This window comes from Poecilia formosa, unplaced genomic scaffold (genome assembly GCF_000485575.1).
Source record: "Poecilia formosa unplaced genomic scaffold, Poecilia_formosa-5.1.2 Scaffold80, whole genome shotgun sequence".
Lineage (NCBI taxonomy): Eukaryota > Metazoa > Chordata > Actinopteri > Cyprinodontiformes > Poeciliidae > Poecilia > Poecilia formosa.
In genome coordinates this window covers 1,268,092-1,286,406 of record NW_006800019.1, presented here as the reverse complement: position 1 = coordinate 1,286,406, position 18,315 = coordinate 1,268,092, and the positions used below count along the sequence as shown (strand labels likewise).

Sequence of the window (18,315 nt, the reverse complement as noted above, 5' to 3'; positions counted from 1 at the left end):
TAATGTTATTTGTTAATGTATACAGGGGTCAGGGGCAGGGGGCTGATGGATGCTGATGAGGATTGTGGACAAGAGCTGGAGGAGGGTCGAGGGAGGTCCGAGTGGCAGAAGCAACAGATGGGGCCTGATGCAAAGCTCGGCATGTGAAGTTTCTGTTGGTAACATCTGTCTGTCCATCTGTTACATTTTGTTGTTTACAGTTTGTGCTGCTGAAACTTGGTAATTAGGAATCTGCACTTGAGGTTCTCAATGCAATCCTTTCCACAGTGAGTTTTAGAATAGAGAATGGCAAAAATGTGTGTGTCCTCCAGTTAATTTGATAAGTTTGAAGTTACTGAAGTTAATTTCAGCACATTGGCTCAGCTCAGCGGTACTTGGAAGGGATTTAGGTATCATTTTACAGCTAACACATTACCTGCAAGCCAAGCACCTTGGCCTTTGCTTCAAATAAGTATGACTCAAAATTGAAGTGGATTTCAAAATAATACAAGAACCTCAGAGTCAAGACTGAAGCAGACAATAACATTACACAAAATTATTTGCTAATCTTTGTATTCAATGAGTGTCCTAATTACTCTTAGCAAAAAAACCCAACTAGTTTTAAAGTATTTTTCTGAGGACAGATAAACGGCTTCACAAAGTGAAGCCGTTTACAATGGAATCAAAAGTGTACACAGAGTAAGAATTCCTAGTTTGAACAATATATAGGTCACTGATAAATGGAGAAATAATACAGAAAAGACAGAAAAAAATAGATCTCGAGCCAAATATAATTAAAAGAAAAGACAGGATCTTAGAGAGACTGCAATGAGCTTAAACAGCATCATCAGAGGAGTTGCAGGAGGGCACTGTCCAATGTTTTTGAATATCTCATGTTTTACATGAATGCTGGACTAAAAGTTTCCCAAATCTCTCAGAAGATATGAGAAACTTCTGCAAGATAGAGATGGCAAAATGCTACCAACTCGTCAGATACTGGCAAACTCTCACTAAATAAAATTGAATACTGAATTTAAGATGTTTCTTCAAGTATTATTTTCTCTTTTTCTGACAAATTTTGACTCTAGGGAGCCTTCCTATTCAGTTTTTCACAATTGGAATTCAGTGCATTCCCTCACCACTTTTCTTAAAACGTGTCGTCACTATATGGTAGCACTTGGGAAACAGCATTTACCGAGTTGATGCTTGATAGAAAACCACTGGCTTTATATATATATGTTCCTATTAAAGAAACTGGTGGGAACCATTCCCATAGATGGGCACATCCATCACATTTGTGCTTCTCTGTAATCTTTGTTCTTTTACTGGAGAACACAAAAGGCATGGACTGACACTACATTCATCAGGGCATAAGCCCCTGATGAAGCTTACTTATATGCATTCTTCCCTTTTGGAAACCACACACCAACAGTTTGAAGGTTTTAGAATAACTGCCGCTTTCAATCTGCAAAGTCAAACTTTGACATAAAAAAAAAAAAAAATGCTGAAAAAAAGTGTTTCACAACAGAATTAGGAAGATTCCTGAGTCCAGTGCATCAGTTTCATTAGAACCGTTACATCACCCAGGGGGTATTTTACTTTTTTTTGTCTAAAAATACTCTTCAATTTGCTCTGCTGTGAGCGGATCAAGGAGAATTAAGCAGCCAATCTGGGCTCAGTGGCCAGAGTGTTACACTAGACATTAATCCAAAACAGTGGAAGGTTGGAGAAGGAAAGAAATTTAATCCAGAACCTCCATCCATTACATTCATTTGCAAACTCCAGAGCGAAAGGTGGTACTTTGTGCAAGTGCAGTCCAGGATTTGTTGCACAAACAGCTTTCCTGCAATTTCCCTTGGCAACGGAAACATTCTCCAGTACTTCTCCCACCCGGGTCTCCCTCACAGGGCAAGATAAGTGTCCTGGCAAGGCCTCTTAGTGTGCACTGTCCCCCAATATGTAACAGATGTTACTGGGGCAACAGTTGGTATTGGAAAGGAGGGGCTTCAGGCCATCTGTCCAGGGTCAAGGTTTGAAAGGATGTGGTAGAGATGGTGGTGTGTTCAGGAAAATGGTAAGTATTTGAGGGAAACGGGGGAATATAGCCCACATTGTACTCCTCCTCAATGTAGGCTTTCATATCAGATGACACTTGTGAGGTTTCCTATGGAGAATTCTGTGAAGCACTGTTAGACACTGATTTCATACTTAAAGCTCAAAGCCCCCACCATGTGGTCAGAGACAGTACTGCAAATGGAAACTTTATTAGTTGAAATGCATTTTCATAAGAACACTTTTTTTTCAGCATTTATACTTTATATTTATGACTAAAACCTATTATATTGTCTCCAGCTGAGATTTTAGGCGATCAAGCACTTTATCCATGTCGTCACGCAAGTACGCCATCATCTTATGAGAAATCTTCCTCTGAAGAGAAGGAAAAAAAAACCATTCATTTTCATATTCATAACCAAAAACTGCAGAAGTAACGGTAAAAGCATATTCCATTTACAGCCTCTTACAATGTAGAGCTTCAGCCTTTCACCTTCCATTTGACAGTATTCAGACACGGTCAGCTCAGTGAAGTCTGCTTTCTTCATGGATAGGAATCCACAAGCGGGTGAGCGTTTGGTGTGCTCAAACCTGACAAGAAAAACAATGTCTTAGAACAATGTGTCGATTGTTAAAGAATAGCTTCAAAAGAGACCGACAGAAAGTTTGTTTTGTTTCACAAGTTCTCTCTTCTTTGTTGCTGGATGATTTTGTCAGGTAGTTAAATGGTATACAGTTAAATCAATTAAATATCTGCATTCAGTTTGGTTGATTTTGACCCAAAATCCCCTGCTGTTCATCCCCAACTTACTTCCTCACCATTCTTCTCCAGGAGCCAAGTTGCTCATTCATTATTCCAGTGTTTTCAGGCCAAGATGCAAGTAAACCAACCCTCTTTAAGAAGTGACCTCCCAAATATTTTGAGGTCACTTTGCTTTAACATAACCATCACATTTTGTAGCTGAAGAGTCATTTTCCCCAGCTGTCTTGAATATTCTGAAAGGGGCTTCATCTGTGAAGATGACTTTACCTCCGTTTTCTGCCATCCAATCATGACTAATGCTTCCTGCTCTGTTCTTCCATAGAAAAGAGTTCATTTTTAGATGGGTTGAAACAAAAGAGCAATAAGTTTTAGTGCTTGATTAAATTTTCATAAGTTTACATCCATTTGGAACATTTCATGTGATCACTCATCTAAAACTAAGTTACAGAACCACAGCAATTAAGTTTATGTCAAAGACAAGAGTTCTGTCAGTCTTATCTTTTGCAGCCAGGATTGTAGATTTATAAGACTGCAGGATGATGTACTTCCTCCTCACCATGGATCATCATCAGGTTCCCAGCCCTCGAGTTCGATCAGACAGAAGAAACAGCAGGCGACGTCTGGTTCATTGTCACTGGGGCAGTGGACAAAACCAGCTTTAGCCATCTGAACAAAAAAAAAAGAACAAAAAAAAAAGGCTGAAATCATACTTCAAACAACATTAAGAAAAAAACTAAAATAAATAAGAGGTGCATCCGGATTAGTTTTTATGGGGATAAAACAACATTAAGAAAAAAACTAAAATAAATAAGAGGTGCATCCGGATTAGTTTTTATGGGGATAAAGCAATAATTCCCCTTTGAACGCGTGAGGTTGCATGACAGAACATTACTCATGAAGTCAAGTGTCGGCAGCTCATCAATCATGCTATGAGCCGGGTGGGCGAAGGGAAGCGTCTGAAACTTGCACCTGCTGAGCTATAAATCAGTTGCTGTAAATGACTTGGATCAAAGGACATAATCATATTATTGGATTTGGCAGGATTTTTTTTTCTTAAATCCAACCTCCAATACACAGCCTAGAAGTTGTGTACTGGAAATGAACACAACTTCCAGGTTAAATGTTTTTTTTTTTTTATTTTTTTATTTCATAGTTCAACATTTTAAGGCATCTGTAATTATTTTCCACCCAAAGTCAGTGGGTGGAGTAAACACTGATTGGTTTGCAGTTGAGTTGATGCAAACTAAACTTTTGCAACCCATCTAATGATCCTTTCATGAAATTGTGAATTAAACTATTGACAAGATTACTGTATACATTTTCCATCTGATGAATTCACTAAAATGTTATTTAATCACATGAGTATTTTCTAAACTTTTTAATTGTCCCAAGTGGTAAGGGATTAAACCACTGATCATCTGTGTTGCACGAGCAAAATTTACTACGTCTATTGAACATCTAAAAGTACCGACGGTAACTGCTTTTGCTAATATTTTGCAAATTAAAGTAAATTTCCATTTGTAAGTGTGACATGGTCCCCTTGTAGTAATCATCAAACTCTGTTTTTTTTCCATTCTTAGATAAATACAAAGAGCTACCAACTAATATTTCCAATATTATTGGGTTTTTTTTTTATAAGGATTAAGACATCCCATCCAGATCAGTCTGAAAAAACCAAGACCTTCCTACCTTTTCAGGTGTGCAGTTGCATTCCTCTCTAAACGGCCAGTCTCTAAAACTCTGCTCCCGCAGATCATGGCTGTACATTTTGTCAAACGTCATATACCTGGTCGTCAGCACATCTACACTTTCCATTATTCCAGCAGTACAAGGCTCAGTCCAACATAGAATTAACTCCCAAAGTAAGGAGTATTGTGTAGATCTTGCTCAAGCTGCCCTCCACAGCTCCACAGATGTTTTCAATTTTGGCCTCAATGAGAGCAGAGAAAACAAGATTCACTCTGCTTCTTAGGCCTTAATGCTTGTAAAGTTTTTGTGTATATATGTCCTTAACATTTGTGACATATATACATTTGAGCTTGACAAATAAAAGATGCCGTTTCAGTTCACTTTTGTATGTTTTGGGAGAAATGTGTGTGTGTGTCTGAACAATTGATTTATTAGTTACTTCATCCCACCTGCATGTAATTCAAAGAGCTGAGTTGTTAATACATTGGGCCACTTCTAAAGGCAGTTGGTTACAGTCAACAAGACTAAAAACAAATAAAATCTTTTTTTTTTAGCTTTTCATTTGCAAAGACAAATTATAGACATGTATGCTTCTTTTTCCACTTCACAATATATCACAATACATTGAAGTTTGTGGTTCTATAGCGTGATGTAAAATAGATCTATGGGGTATGAATGCTTTTGCAAAGAACTTTATACTTTCTGAAATGGACTTGTCAGGCATGAGCTGCAATTTCCAAATGCTGCTAAAACAACTGCAGGATAAATATTTACACAAAATCCAAACAGCGAGTCGTTCAACTGTTTTCAGTGTAAGCTTTTACAAGCCTGTTTATTGCTGTGAGAAATGGTGATGACCTGTTCTGCAGCGAGTCTCTGTAACACTACCCATTAGACCTTTGAGTGCTGAAATGTGCTTACAGCTGTGCGCCGGAGTCCCATCCACCGCCTCGCCTCCCAGACTGCAGAGGAGCCGAGACACAGCATGGCTGCAGCATAAGGCACAGGGTTGGTGGTTTAATGCCTTCCTTTACTCTCACAGGTGATGCTGTGTAGGGCTGAGCTGAGCAGCCGGTTTAGAGTTTGGTCGTCAGGTCAGAGGCCTCCCTGCGTTTTGGACCTCGTGGAAGGTAGCGCTCACCTATGAATTCCTGCATCTCTGTGTCACGACATTTTTCCATAGGTCTCTCCGTGTTATTCTTGTTTTTCGAACTTTGTGTGAGGCAAACATGTTTATGAGATCTAAGATTTTTGAACCTCTAGACTTGCTTTCATTTTGTCCATCATGTGATGAAAAAAGGGTGATTTTTACAACATTCGAACTGCTAGAGATTCTGTCACAGATCATACCTGCTCAGTTTTCTATTTATCTCCTCACGATTTTCTTTCTCGTTCCCTCACAGACGTTTGATATCCGGTCCTTGGAGCCTCCCTGCTTCTGCATTAAACAATCTTCTGACATAACTGCCCTCACCTATTAAGGTCTACTAAGATAAGCTGCTGGAATCTCCTGCACAGGGTTTGTTTTCACACAGAGTCGACACTGAGGGGGAGGGAGAGGATGAAGGGAGGAGGTACGATGCAGAGAGGTGGATGGGAGGTGACAGAAGCTATGTGTATGTCGTCTCTATGTCCACATGTCCCCTTGGACAGCCATCATACCTGCCGTTTGCATGTGCCAATCTGGAAACCTTTAATATCCATGAGGACTTGAGCTTTCTTCTTTCGTTTGTAGAGGTCCACACAGTTTTGCTGGTGGGCAGGGATTTATAAACGTTCACCAGCTTTTCCTTGCAAGGACTGGACATTTGATTAAGTCACAGAGGACCGGGGGATCAAAGGTGTAGCCAATGTGGAGCACAGGTAAGAGATGAACTCCGTCAACTTCCAGTGCTTGTGTGTGTGTCTCCATTACAATTCACACTTTTTTTTTCTCTCTGAGGAGTTTTCTTTACTTAAAAAAAAAAAAAATCAAGTTTTGAACGGCAAAATCTTTTCGACGGGGCAAAAATTCTCCTGTTCAGACAGGACTCAGAACATTTTGTGTTGACAAGATAATATGCCTGAAGTCCTGGCCATATTATTGGCACACCTGGTAAATATGTGTTGAAAGGACTGAAGAGAATTAATCTTTTAATGAAAGAGCAGACACACTGGTATAATTGTTTTTTTTTTTTCAAAATTGTGCTTCCCAGAAGCACTTGATTTTGATTTGCCACTGGTAACACCTCTAGACTGTAGCAGACATTTATTTTTCCATTGTGAGATCAGAGAAAATTTCTGAAGCTAACTGGAAGAATTACCAAGTTTCCATAATAAGCATAAGAAGCATACCAGAAAAAAAAAACCTTCTACCCTCACAAATATAAATCTGTGGGGGGACTTTGATTGGTCTGACAAGACAAAGATTGGACTTTTGTGAACAAAAGCTCCAGATGGGAGTGAATGAAAATAAATAATGAATATTTGGAAAAGTTCATCATGGTCATTGTTAGGTAAGGTGTTGGATCTGTGATGCTTTGGGCCTGTATGTCTTAAAAAGGCCTCTGCAATCTTTCTAAAGTGCACAGCTTCATAAACTCCTTAACTTATCAGAGCATTTTAAATAATAATCTCATAGCATCTGTGAGAAAACTAAAAGGTTTCACTAACAGGATCCAAATCAGCTAGCCAAATGAAGATGAAAATGTGAAAACAAACACAGAATCAAGCTTTTTCCATGGTCAGGTCAGTTTTCAGCCTGAGATTCTTTCAAAGAGCTGAAGGGTGAGGTGAGGAGAAAAATAAAGAAATGGATCTCTGAGTGGCCTAGAGAAGCTTAGAAAGAGAAATGTCGTTGCTGTTCGGTCAAATGCTGAAATGCGATAGAAGACTAAGCGCAGCCCAAATAGCAAAAGGGGGTTGTATTAATGTTAGGGTTTAAATAACTGTGCCATCAGTGATTTTGAAAAGTACCAGCATGCTGAGTCAGTCTCATTCATCTATATTATAGCTTTAACTAATATTTTGTTGTCTAATCACATAGAATTAACTAATGTGTGGTCTGAGGAAAGTCTGAAAGAATACAGACTAAAGTATGACGCAAGGAAAATGCTGATTCTGGTTTTCACTCAGGTGAGGAATGTCAGAGCTTTAAAAATAGGTTGAGATTTGGAGAGCAAAAGAAATGCGTTCATTGTCTTCATAAATACTCTCACAAACTAAAATAAAGCGTCACCTTAGAGCATAAATGTTACATTTACTTTAGCTAACTTTCCATGAGTTGCAATCAAAAATGTTTGAATTATATGAGCGATTTTGCACTAAATGTGTGATGTGAGTACGTCTAGAAAGAAGGACATGCTGTCCACCAGCGGTGGTGTAAAAATGTCAGGGGTGTGTGAGAATGTGACGGTCAACATCTACATTCTCCATCTCTGCAGGCAAGTGTGGATTCACAAGTCAGCCAAAACCTCCTGTGCTCACATATCAGCACATCCTGGGAAATCCCTAACTCTCCCTACCTGTCTTCATGACTTAAGGTTTACAGTGAGGAGAAATTTTATTCAAGAAAAATATAAATCCACTCAGACGAGCAATGAAACTAAGCTAATAAATGAAGGGATATAAATGAAGCATGTATGATGTATTAGAATCTTGGGTTTTTTGAGTTTGTTTTGGGTTTTGTTATTCATGATCTTCAGTTCTTATCTCTATTAATTCTGCTTTGTTTCTTCTTTTCACTCCAGTTCCTTGTTAGTGATTCTAATTATGCTTATTTGTTGTGTCTAGTCCTTTCTTAGCTGTTCTGGTTTATTTATGTTTCTTTGTTTTGTTATTTTTTTAGATTCATTTCCTTCCAATCAGTTTGCCAATCAGGTCTATTGTTCCAGCATTCACTCTCAGTATTTAATCACAACACTTTCATTCACTCCTGGCTCGTTACTCGTTGTGTTTTCTTGCTGGTATTTCCCCATGATCTATATTTTTGTTCTGCTCTGAATCCCTGTGTTCCCTGTGATTTTTCTAAGTTTTCAGTTTTATCATTAAAGGACATTCAGTATGATCCATACTCCCATCTTCTGTTTGCATTTTTGGTTCACCCTACGAACACTTCATGACAGGATGATTCTCCAAATTGCTGTGAATGTTCTCAGACCTGCACACCTCAGAGAGTCAATATCCACTTCAGTACCATTCAACAATGCTGAACATGTTTGCACTGGGTAGTTTTGAATTGCCAGATTTGTTCTTTGTAAATTGAGGAACATCATACCACTTTTTGCAGTGACAGATTTCTTTGTTGTCCAAATTTTCCTTTTTGAATCCCAACCAAGCAGTCACATCTTCAGCAACACAGTCATTTATTCCTGAGGAAAAGCTGAACACGGATGCAAACGTTCAACCTGCTGACTGTGTTTCCGGCACATTTCAACACCTGATCAATAGTCTAAATTTAGTGGGACGATTATCCCTCACTGTGGCAAACTGATATGTCTGTCAGACTTACAGATTCAAGCCAGTTCAAGGGGATTGGAGAGCTGCTTGTTTTCATGCAGAGCCGAGTTACATGTTGCTTGTTCAGCTGACCTTTGACCTTCATGGGCAACCTCTAAATTCATCACAGCAGTGCCAAGAGGCACCCAATGCATAATATATGGTCATAGTGCAGACTATGTGTCAGTGTACTATTTAAAAAGAGAAATGAACTGAGAAACATTTGTGGAAAGTCACAGTCTTCGGATGTGTAGCTGCTGATATATGAGCAAAATCTATGTTGCGATTCGTCAGAGAATTCAATCTGCTGCGTGGAAATAAGTTAAAATATGTCTTTTGACCTTTAGAGAATGTACATTTAGTCTGTTTCCTTGACAGGACAGACTTAATATGATATATCTTGCCTTTATTGGAAGAGTTTGCACTTTTTCCTTCAAGTTTGACGTCTCTGTGAAAGACTCTTATATGTCGGCAAGGTAATTAAAAGTCTCCCACTCTACTGATAAAAAAGAATAAAAGTTTCAGTGAGGGTAGCAGGATCTGTTAACCCACAATGGCTCATTTGCAGAGTGACTTTTCCTGCTTATAAAGGTTTTCTGACTAGGGGGCATAACCAGTGTTTTCTCATTTCTGTTGTTCCCTGTTTCCCCTTAAGAGTGTCAGCTTGACTTTGTTTACATCCTGGGATCAGTCTCACTGCTCTGTGGGAATAATTTTAGGAATCTTGGACTTCTTGAGCATAGTATTTACTCCTGTGTTGACCTGATCGGACCAACAGAGGTCAGCAAACTCCAATTCAGCTTGTAAGCACAGTGTTGCACTTTGCTCGACTTTCCAAGAATAAAACTGATGTGTAAAAATCAGTATTTTACTTCATATTAAACAATAGATACAGAGATCAGAGCTTGGTCAACAAAAATTGTTTTATAATGGCGTCTCTGTGGCACTTAAAGTCAAAATAGGCATTTCTGGAACATGACTGCGAGTGGGTGGGTGGCGAGGTGACTCATGTATCCTGCAGCTCAGGGAGAAATTTAGACAAATGACAGCTAACAACTCTGATAAAATTTCACCACCACACACGAATGTGGACAACAGCATAGGATCTACAGAGTATCGTGGGTGTTTCAAAAACTCTAGGTAATTCAGTTGTTCTTCAGGTCAGGTGTATAATAACTCACTTCTCTTAAGCATTTTGTTTGTGTTGTTCAGGCAGGGTACTGAAATCTACACCTTCCGTGTTCGGGGATAAGCGCCTCGGTCGTTTCCGGTCTATTGAAAATGGCATTTTTTTACACTGTAGGTCAGAGGTGCCCAAAGTCGGTCCTGAGGACCGGCATCCTGCATGTTTTAGTTCTCTCCCTGGTTTAGCACACCTGCATCAAATAATGGCTCATTAGAAGGCTTAAGAAAAACATTGACATGCTGAAAAGGTTGTTACTACCACTAGGGAGAGAACTAAAACATGCAGGATGCCGGACCTCGAGGACCAGCTTTGGGCACCCCTGCTATAGGTGCTTGCAGGGCTTGCCCAAGGTGACCATTAATGATGTACATTGACTCGAAGCCCCAACAAGTAAGCTGGAGAAAGGTTTTAAGATGTACGCCTCGTTATACATTCACAGATACCAAGGTGAGTTTAACCTTCTTTAAACTTTGTGGCTAACATTAACGTTAGCTTATGCTAGTAGGCAATATTCTCGGACACTTTTCTTGTAAAAATTGTGCTATTATCTAAACATTTTTAATCACTTCTAACAGACAATGTTTTTACCTCAATTTGTACTTATTTTCAAGTATATTATATGTGTTTATTGTCGTTGGTGTCAAACAGAGACCAAGTAACGAGGGGTTGGAGGGGAGGCTTTTTGCTTCGAAGCACAACAAGCCCCATAGCTTAAAAGTAGAGCAGCTCTGGTGTCAGAGTTCCAGTTCAGCTGACTGTTCAGGTTCAAAGTCGTTGCTTTTAGAAAAAATTGACGTTTTTCTTAAGGTCTCAGTGTTATTTAGTTTTATTACCATCGCATGTTTCTTGTGAAGAGCTCGAATAGGACGTGTTTTCAGCGGTGTGTGCAGGCGGATCAGTTGCTCGGCTGTCTGGCTCTGGTCTGCTGGTCGTTCCCATATTCTCACTCTTTCAGACTGAATACAGAAGTGATTGCATGGAAATAACACAGGGACGGCTCCTTTATTTACCACCCGTCTCCCTCCGTAGTTTTAGGCTGAAGAAGCTGATCCGGAGTGAAGTGAAGGCTGCAAAGTTTGCTGTGCGGCGTTAACTTTAACAGGTGGTCTACGAATATTTACAAGCCACCGTCTTCTTAATTCAGGGTCCATGAAAACTTAAAAACCCATTATATTAGGAAGACAACAATGTTCGTAGTATTGCTGTGCGTCTGAAATTCGTCTTTGTATTTTCTAGCTGTCATGGTAAGTCAAAGTGGAAAGAAACCCCTATTTCGCTCATGCAGACGTGAAGTCAGCGCCGTACGTGCAAAGAGCCCATTGAGAAAGAGAATAAAAATGAATAGACACATAAATCTATTTTATGTGTTAATAGCTGTTTCCTCAGTTATTTAAAGAACTGAGGAAACATATTTCTATATTGAGAAAATTCAGAAATGGTACAAATTTCTAAAACTTTTAAAACGTATCCCAGGAGTCTGCAGTCTTAATGAGTCATTTTTGCTCTCAGTAAAATAAAACACGTTTAGAGCCACAAATATCACATGACCTTTATAACTGTTTATCATTTTTTGATAAATAGATGCTATAGATTTTTAAAGAACCACTATTATGGAAGAGAAAAACCTCTAAAACTTTAGTAAAAATAAAATTGTATGGGATAAAAATGTATCGTATGTATAAACAATGTATAAAAAGTATATAGCTTCCAACTTAAAGTAGAAAAAGTTAATCCAGAAAAAAATTATTGCTACTTTTATTGACATTATGTTGTGAAAATCCAATTATTCCATGATAAAACTGCTCTTAAATCTAAATTACCTGGTTCTTAGTCAAAGCTATTGAAAGTGATTGTGGAAGGTTGGAGAACCCTGACATAAACCATATAGAAATAAAAAAATAATAATAATGTAGAATATTTGTAATAATAAATAATGCTATTGGATTTTGAGCAGTATTTGCCTCGAAATAATTTTATTATTACCTGTTTCATTATATGGTAGTAGTACACCTTCTTTACTTGATCTCAGTTCATTCATCTACCAACTTCTTGCTCCTCTACCTGCCCAGTCGTCTCATCTGTCCCCTCCCCAGTGACCCTCACCCTTCCCCTGTCCCTTGACTTTCCTCCCCTGCGTTTTCCTTGCCCGGTTTTCTTGCCTATGGATGATACAGGATACCCATGCTCCAATTTCACCCTCTCATCATGACATCCATTAAAGTGGCACTCAGTCCTGGGCCCCTGTTGGCCTGACAGCACATTAGCCCTCGGCCCATTGAACGCCAACAAGGACCAGCTCTGAATTATTGATACCAACACAACTAATGAAGAAACCCTATCTCAGCTCTTTTTATGTCTCTCTTTGTCACACACACACACACACCCTCCCCCCCCAGCCCCCCACACACACACAGGTTGAATGCCCAGAGAAACATACACACACAATTTTATTGATGTTAACTATCATTCCACCTGCTTGTAACCCATTTTGAGAAACACATATTCTCAGTGGTCAGTCCTGTTCCTGCAGAACACAGAGTGTTTGGGTTCATCCAAGACCTGAATTCCTGTTCTTTTCAACAAATTGTTTGCTCGGTTGCCCGAAATGCTGGTGAGGGACTCTGTTGATATGTTTCTCTTTGATTCTAGGTGATATTTGCATATATATCTGCAGGTGCTTTCTTTCTTGGAGCTTTTTGTCATAGGATTTTATACAGTCTCTGATAAGCGTGAGTGGGTGTTTGTGGCATTAAAGTGTGCCTCTGTTTACCTACAAAGTCATACAGCGTCTTTCAAAACAATTTAAGCCCCTTGAATCCTTTTACATTTTGTCACATTGGAGCCAAGCATTGAATTTCATGTGAAGAACTAACACAAATTTGTGCATAATTGTCAAGTGCAAGGAAAATGATGTATGGTTTTCAAAATGTTTTCTCTGTAAGAAGCATTTCAATCATTGACGTTCACATTTTGCTGCAATGATTAGGGTTGTTGATCTGATATAAGGTGAACATCTGCCCCAGTCTCATGTCTTCTTGAGCTTCTATCACAGTAATGACTGTAGTTAGGAGGATGTGTCATAATGTTTAAGATTTGTTCCCGGTTTAACACTCCTGAATGAAATGACGGAATATTTCCAAGCCTTTGTAGATTTTGTGTCCGCTGCGTTGGAGCAGGGACCAAAATGAGAACTGCAACTCACTGATGCTTCAGGAGCTGCCCAGTATTTAGTTTGATCAGTCTTCTGGTCAAATAACTCAGAGCGCCCTCCTGTCCATACTGAAGAATATCATCCTCCTGTATGATTCTGTAAGATCACATTTCACCCATATATGGGGTGTTCAGTATGATGTGAGGTGTTGTCTTTCCATAAAAACATGTTGTTTTGCAAGAGAAGGTCCACCAAAATTAGTTTAATTCTGCCTGACTAGAGGGTCTTCTTCCATATGCTTGCAAGATGTCTTGTGGTTTCTTTACAGGAACAATTTTGGAAGATTAGTCAGTTTCGGTGTCCATGTCTACACAAGTTTCTAATATACTTCCTTTTATTTATCCCATCATCTATGAATGATGGGATGAATATTTGCTGCCATCAAAGGTAATGCAGGACCTGGTACCTATCAGTGGTCATTGGGCAAGAGCTGGAGTTCATCATGGGGCAACATAGGCATAGATACACTCACAACTAGCAATAATGTTTCTTGACTATTGGAAGAACATAAAATATCCACGTAGAAATACCCCAGGCCTCGATTCGAACCTAGGACCTTCTGGCTTAAAGGGAAATGTGCTACCAACTGCTCCACCTTGCTAATACTAGATAAGAGTTTCTCTAAAAAACAATCTCAGAATTTGTCCTTTATCAAAAATTCCTAACAAATATGGCACTGTTTCCAGAAATGTCTTCACTCATACCAAAAAACGACCAAGGTAGATGATCTTTTAAGGTAATTCACCTGTTAAGGTGAGTTAGGTTTGCTAATTAACTTTTGCAAACCTCTGAGACACACACAGAACAGCAGGATTGATACTAAAATTTAACTACACAGGTGGACTTTTTCCTTTTTTACTTTTCGGGTGTGATGGTGGCGACGGCGGTAGGAGTTTGCCCTACAAGTGGACGATTCAATTGTTGCTCCACCCACTTCTGTTGTGTCCCAGGGAAAGACACTTGACCCACCTTGCCTGCTGGTGTTGATCAGAAGGGCTGATGGCAGAAGCCAGTGGCAGGCTGGGCAGCTGTGGCTACAATCCAGTAGATTGCCACTTATCAGTGCATGAATGGAAATGACTGGTTTTATGTATAAAAGCGTCTTTGAGAACCCTTTGAGGATTGAAAAGGACTGTATAAGTCTGACATCATTTCATTATTTAATTTCCCTTTGTGACAAATGAAGTATTTTTGAATTTGAATTGAATTTGAATTTTCTAATTTGGTGATAAAGTGACTTCTATTCACTGCACTATATTTATTTCTGGGGTATCAAAGTAAAATACACTGAATGGCATAATTTCCTAAATTCTATTGACAAAAGTTTTTAAAAATCACACATCATACATTTCTTCCACTTTGCTATATATCTCATACAATTAAAACAAAACACACTAAAGTTCAAGGGGTACAAACAGATTTCCAAGGTACCATGGAGGTATGCAGCGGAGCTCCTTCACAGAGAGGTGTCAGCCCATCTCCTTAGTATTCACTCCAACATCCTTTGACTCACAGCCTCAGCCTGAGAGCGTGAGAATGGAAGTGAGAGAGTACAGTTAGAAAATAAAAAAGCAAAAAGAGAAAGCAGGACGAGGGGAGACTCCATGAACATCAGACAGCTTTCTGCTGTCGCCCCAGGCTCACGTGGTTATATCTGTTGTGTTTGCAAGCAGGCCTGCCCAAGGGGATTAGTTTTTTTGACAGTTTTGTTAAGCCTTCTCTAATGCACCGAGCTACTCGGTAACGTCGGGGCTGTGATTTTAGAAAACGTCTCTCCCACGCTGTCCTATGATTTCTCCTTCATAAAGGGGAAACTGGAAGGAGAGAGCAGTTCGGGAACATGACAGCGGACATTTTTCTGAGTGGCTTTTTAGTGTGGTGGAATTGGACCATAAAACAACTGTCTGCGAATCTCCTCTTCAATTAGTGACTGCTTTGCTGAGGTCCTGTTTAATTCTCTCCTGGGTCTGACAGCTTTCCTCTCTCTTTGTCTGCGTTTCCTTCTGGTCGTCTCTTCTTGTCTCTCCACGTCTCTTCATCCCTCTGTCAGTTTGTGTTTAGTTTAATCTCTCCCCCTCCTTTTTCTGCTTCCTCCGCTCTGTCGCTTCCCATTTCATCTCTTCTTTTTTTTTTTGCCTGGCATCACCCCCACCCACCCACCACTCCTCTCTTCCCCCACCGCTCTCCCAGTCTGAATTCCAATCCCTCTGACAAAAGCTCAGATGATAAAACGTCTAACTTTGCTTGAAAGGGTCAGGAGATGGAAGGAGAGAAGGACAAATAAAAGGTTAATCCTTTAACAAGTCCACATAGGTGTGGAGTCAAAGGACAGAGAAAGAGGGGAGGGCAGGAGAGGGAAGAGGTGGAGAACAACAAGTGCTGTAAACAGATGTGGGAGACTGGGCTCTTATAGGGGGGTGAATGTGAAAAATGAGAGGGAGATGGCATTTTCAGTCAAGCTCCGTCTCTTCTTCATGACTTACACTCTGCATGATGACAAGTGTGTGCCGTCGCTCCCATTGGCCAAGTCTGCCACCAATCAGAGCAGAGGCATGTAAGGTGCCTTTAGGTTATACCCAGTCCCAAAAACAAGAAGCAGAGAGAAAGTGAGACTGGGAAAAGAGAGTGTGTGTGTGTGTGTGTGTGTGTGTGTGTGTGCGTGTGTGTGTGTGTGTGTGTGTGTGTGTTTTCTGTGCGAGACCAAAGCAGGTGCTGACTTTACATAGCAAGGAGGACGTTCCCCAGTTTTTTTTTTCTTCTTCTTCTTTTGAAGCCTCCTGTGAAATGGTACAGATGAAAGGAAAGTGCTTGTCAGCTGTTTGCTGGAGACCACTGCATTTCCTCTTGGCTGCTGTGGAGTAGAAGATCAGGGCTCTGTAGCCCTCCCCCTTGTGATTGGCTGTCACACTTTAGGCTCAACCCCCTTACCCCCCTCGCTCTCCTCTCTTTCTCCCCTTCACCGTCCTCTGTTCCTTACACTGTCCTCAGGCATACCTGAGCCACCGCTGCAGAAACACTGGACCCCCCCCTCCTCCTCATTCGCGCACTAACATATCCACACACACACTCGCAAGAGCACCCACGCTCTCTCTGTTCCACACACACAGTCTTTCACCTGGAGAGGGCAGGCGCAAGGGACGACATGTGCAGCAGCAGCAGCAGCAGCAGTCTGTCTCCACATCCAGCACTGCCTCTCTGAGTTGCCTCTTTCCGGAGAGTGGAAGGGGGGGGGACGACAGAATTTTTTTTTTTTTTTTTTTTTTTTTTTTTTTTGAGCTTTTTGTTGTTGTCTCTCGGCGAAAGCAGGAGAGACTCGGGCAAGTGGGGGGAAACACCTGCCAACCCCAGGGGATACCAAAGGCAACACAAACCCACACAGCATGATTCTGGGTGAGTTATCTGTCTTTCTTTTTTTCAGTGCATGGGATTTTTGGTGAGGTCAGCCACTAATCCCTATTTAAACTTGGCCACCAGCAGCTCCTGATTAATGCCATGTTCTGCTCCGTCTGCTCCGCTTGGATAAACCCTTTAAAGTCATGGTCAGCGTGCGTAATTACGACAGTAGTGTGCCATTACTGAGGCAGGTGTGAGTGATGACAGTGAAGGTCAAAGTGTTTCGGAGCTGTTTGGTCACATGACCAGACATGCGTGTGGTGCCAGAGGAGGAGAGCTGACAGGGATGCTTTTGTCCAAACTTGCTGATAAGGGATGGACATTTATACAAATAGAGAGGACCACGTGGGGGAATTTCATCTCTTGAGATAATACAGCCTCTTGAAAAAAAACTAACGTGACCATTTACAGGGAATGAGCCAGTCTCCAGTATGCAGGACATGTTAGTTTGCAGTTAATCTTGCACTGTTGCTTTGCTTTGAGTCAGCCTGCTAGCAGTTTCTTCTTTAGTATGCTGCTCTCATACTGGCCATGCTTGAAGGAGGGACTTCTGTGTGCATTCACACGGAGGATGAGTCCAGCTACTGTTTAAATTGGATAGATATAGGTGTTCTAGAGTATTCTCATTTGTGTATGGCCGTTTCTATGAGACTGTGTGTGAGCGGGGGACTCAGCATTGCAAACGTGTGTGTGTGTGTATGTGTGTTTGTCTGTGTTGCTATGTGCTCTGAAGGAGAGGCCACTTTGTTTTAACGCATGCCTGGGCTGATTCAGGCACCACTCTGCTTCTCTGCCCACCCGGCAGGCATGTTTTTCATGCAGACATCTTTAATGATTATAGGGAGTCGTGCAGACTCTCGGCTGTGAGGGCTGGCAGAGGTATGCATATTGAAGAGCGTGCATGTAGAGTTAGCGAAAGCTATGAAGTGTATATATATATAAAAAAGTTGGGTTTTACCGAATTGTGCCCTGATTTTTTTTCTTGTTTTGCAGCTGGTCAAAAGTGAATATTTTGACTTAGCAATTAGACGAGTACTGTCTTGTTTGGGTTGCAGGTGGTAGCAGCTGCAGTAAATGATATTCGACCTGGATGTGTTAACAGCAGCAAAGCTACGCCACTTTAATGGTTTTAGCTTAAGGTAGTTATTATGCTGTCAGTTTTAACTGTTAAGGAGTCTAAGCAAAAGTCATAAAATGTGGAATTTATCTTTGCAATGAGGGCCTTTGCAGAAACACACTCAGGCTATATTGCTTTCACTGCAGATTTTTTTACAGCATATTGACCTCATTTAAATTATAATCCTGTAACTTACTTCAAAACACTTTATCTTCATGTCTAATAGCAAACCAGTGCTTATGCTGATTAGAGGGGTAGATATGAACTTTTGAAGTGAGGTTCTGGCACAGTAAGCCATAGTAAATGCAAAATGCATGTTTCAAATTATTATGTCAATTATTAAGAAAAAAACTTTTTCAAAGTCCAAATGTGAAAAAATAATTTCTGATCAAGAAAATAATTTGAATGAACCTCCCTGAAGATATGAAACAGGCAAAAAAGTTTTCATA

At 40.3% G+C, this 18,315-nt stretch overlaps 2 protein-coding genes across 3 annotated transcripts in view; one reads left to right on the top strand and one right to left on the bottom strand.

Annotated features, from left to right (window-relative positions):
- Window positions 1-1,702: 1,702 nt before the first annotated feature.
- On the bottom strand, window positions 1,703-4,723 carry birc5b (baculoviral IAP repeat containing 5b). Its single transcript, XM_007556617.2, has 4 exons — window positions 4,484-4,723; window positions 3,351-3,460; window positions 2,502-2,622; window positions 1,703-2,406 (listed from the first exon to the last, which is right to left on the bottom strand). The coding sequence occupies exons 1-4, from the start codon at window positions 4,607-4,609 to the stop codon at window positions 2,317-2,319; spliced, it is 447 nt and encodes a 148-aa protein (XP_007556679.1). The 5' UTR covers window positions 4,610-4,723; the 3' UTR covers window positions 1,703-2,316.
- A 1,193-nt stretch (window positions 4,724-5,916) lies between these two features.
- znf385a (zinc finger protein 385A) overlaps window positions 5,917-18,315 on the top strand; it is a 96,746-nt gene continuing 84,347 nt past the window's right edge. Inside the window, exon 1 of one of the 2 annotated variants that reach the window (XM_016673677.1) lies at window positions 5,917-6,346. In XM_016673677.1, the coding sequence (XP_016529163.1) occupies window positions 6,334-6,346 (13 nt within the window). In that variant the 5' untranslated portion in view covers window positions 5,917-6,333. Of the gene's footprint in view, window positions 6,347-16,518; window positions 16,747-18,315 lie in introns of those variants that run through there. The other variant, XM_007556614.2, reaches the window with a different exon arrangement.

Bases quoted from the DNA above. Each gene is read 5' to 3' on its own strand.
- birc5b (XM_007556617.2), bottom strand. From the start codon at position 4,609: ATGGAAAGTGTAGATGTGCTGACGACCAGGTATATGACGTTTGACAAA. The intron at 3,461-4,483 runs GTAGGAAGGTCT...TTTTTTGTTCAG, and splicing joins GCAACTGCACACCTGAAAAG to ATGGCTAAAGCTGGTTTTGT. The intron at 2,407-2,501 runs GTAAGAGGCTGT...CCTTCTCTTCAG, and splicing joins AAAGGCTGAAGCTCTACATT to AGGAAGATTTCTCATAAGAT.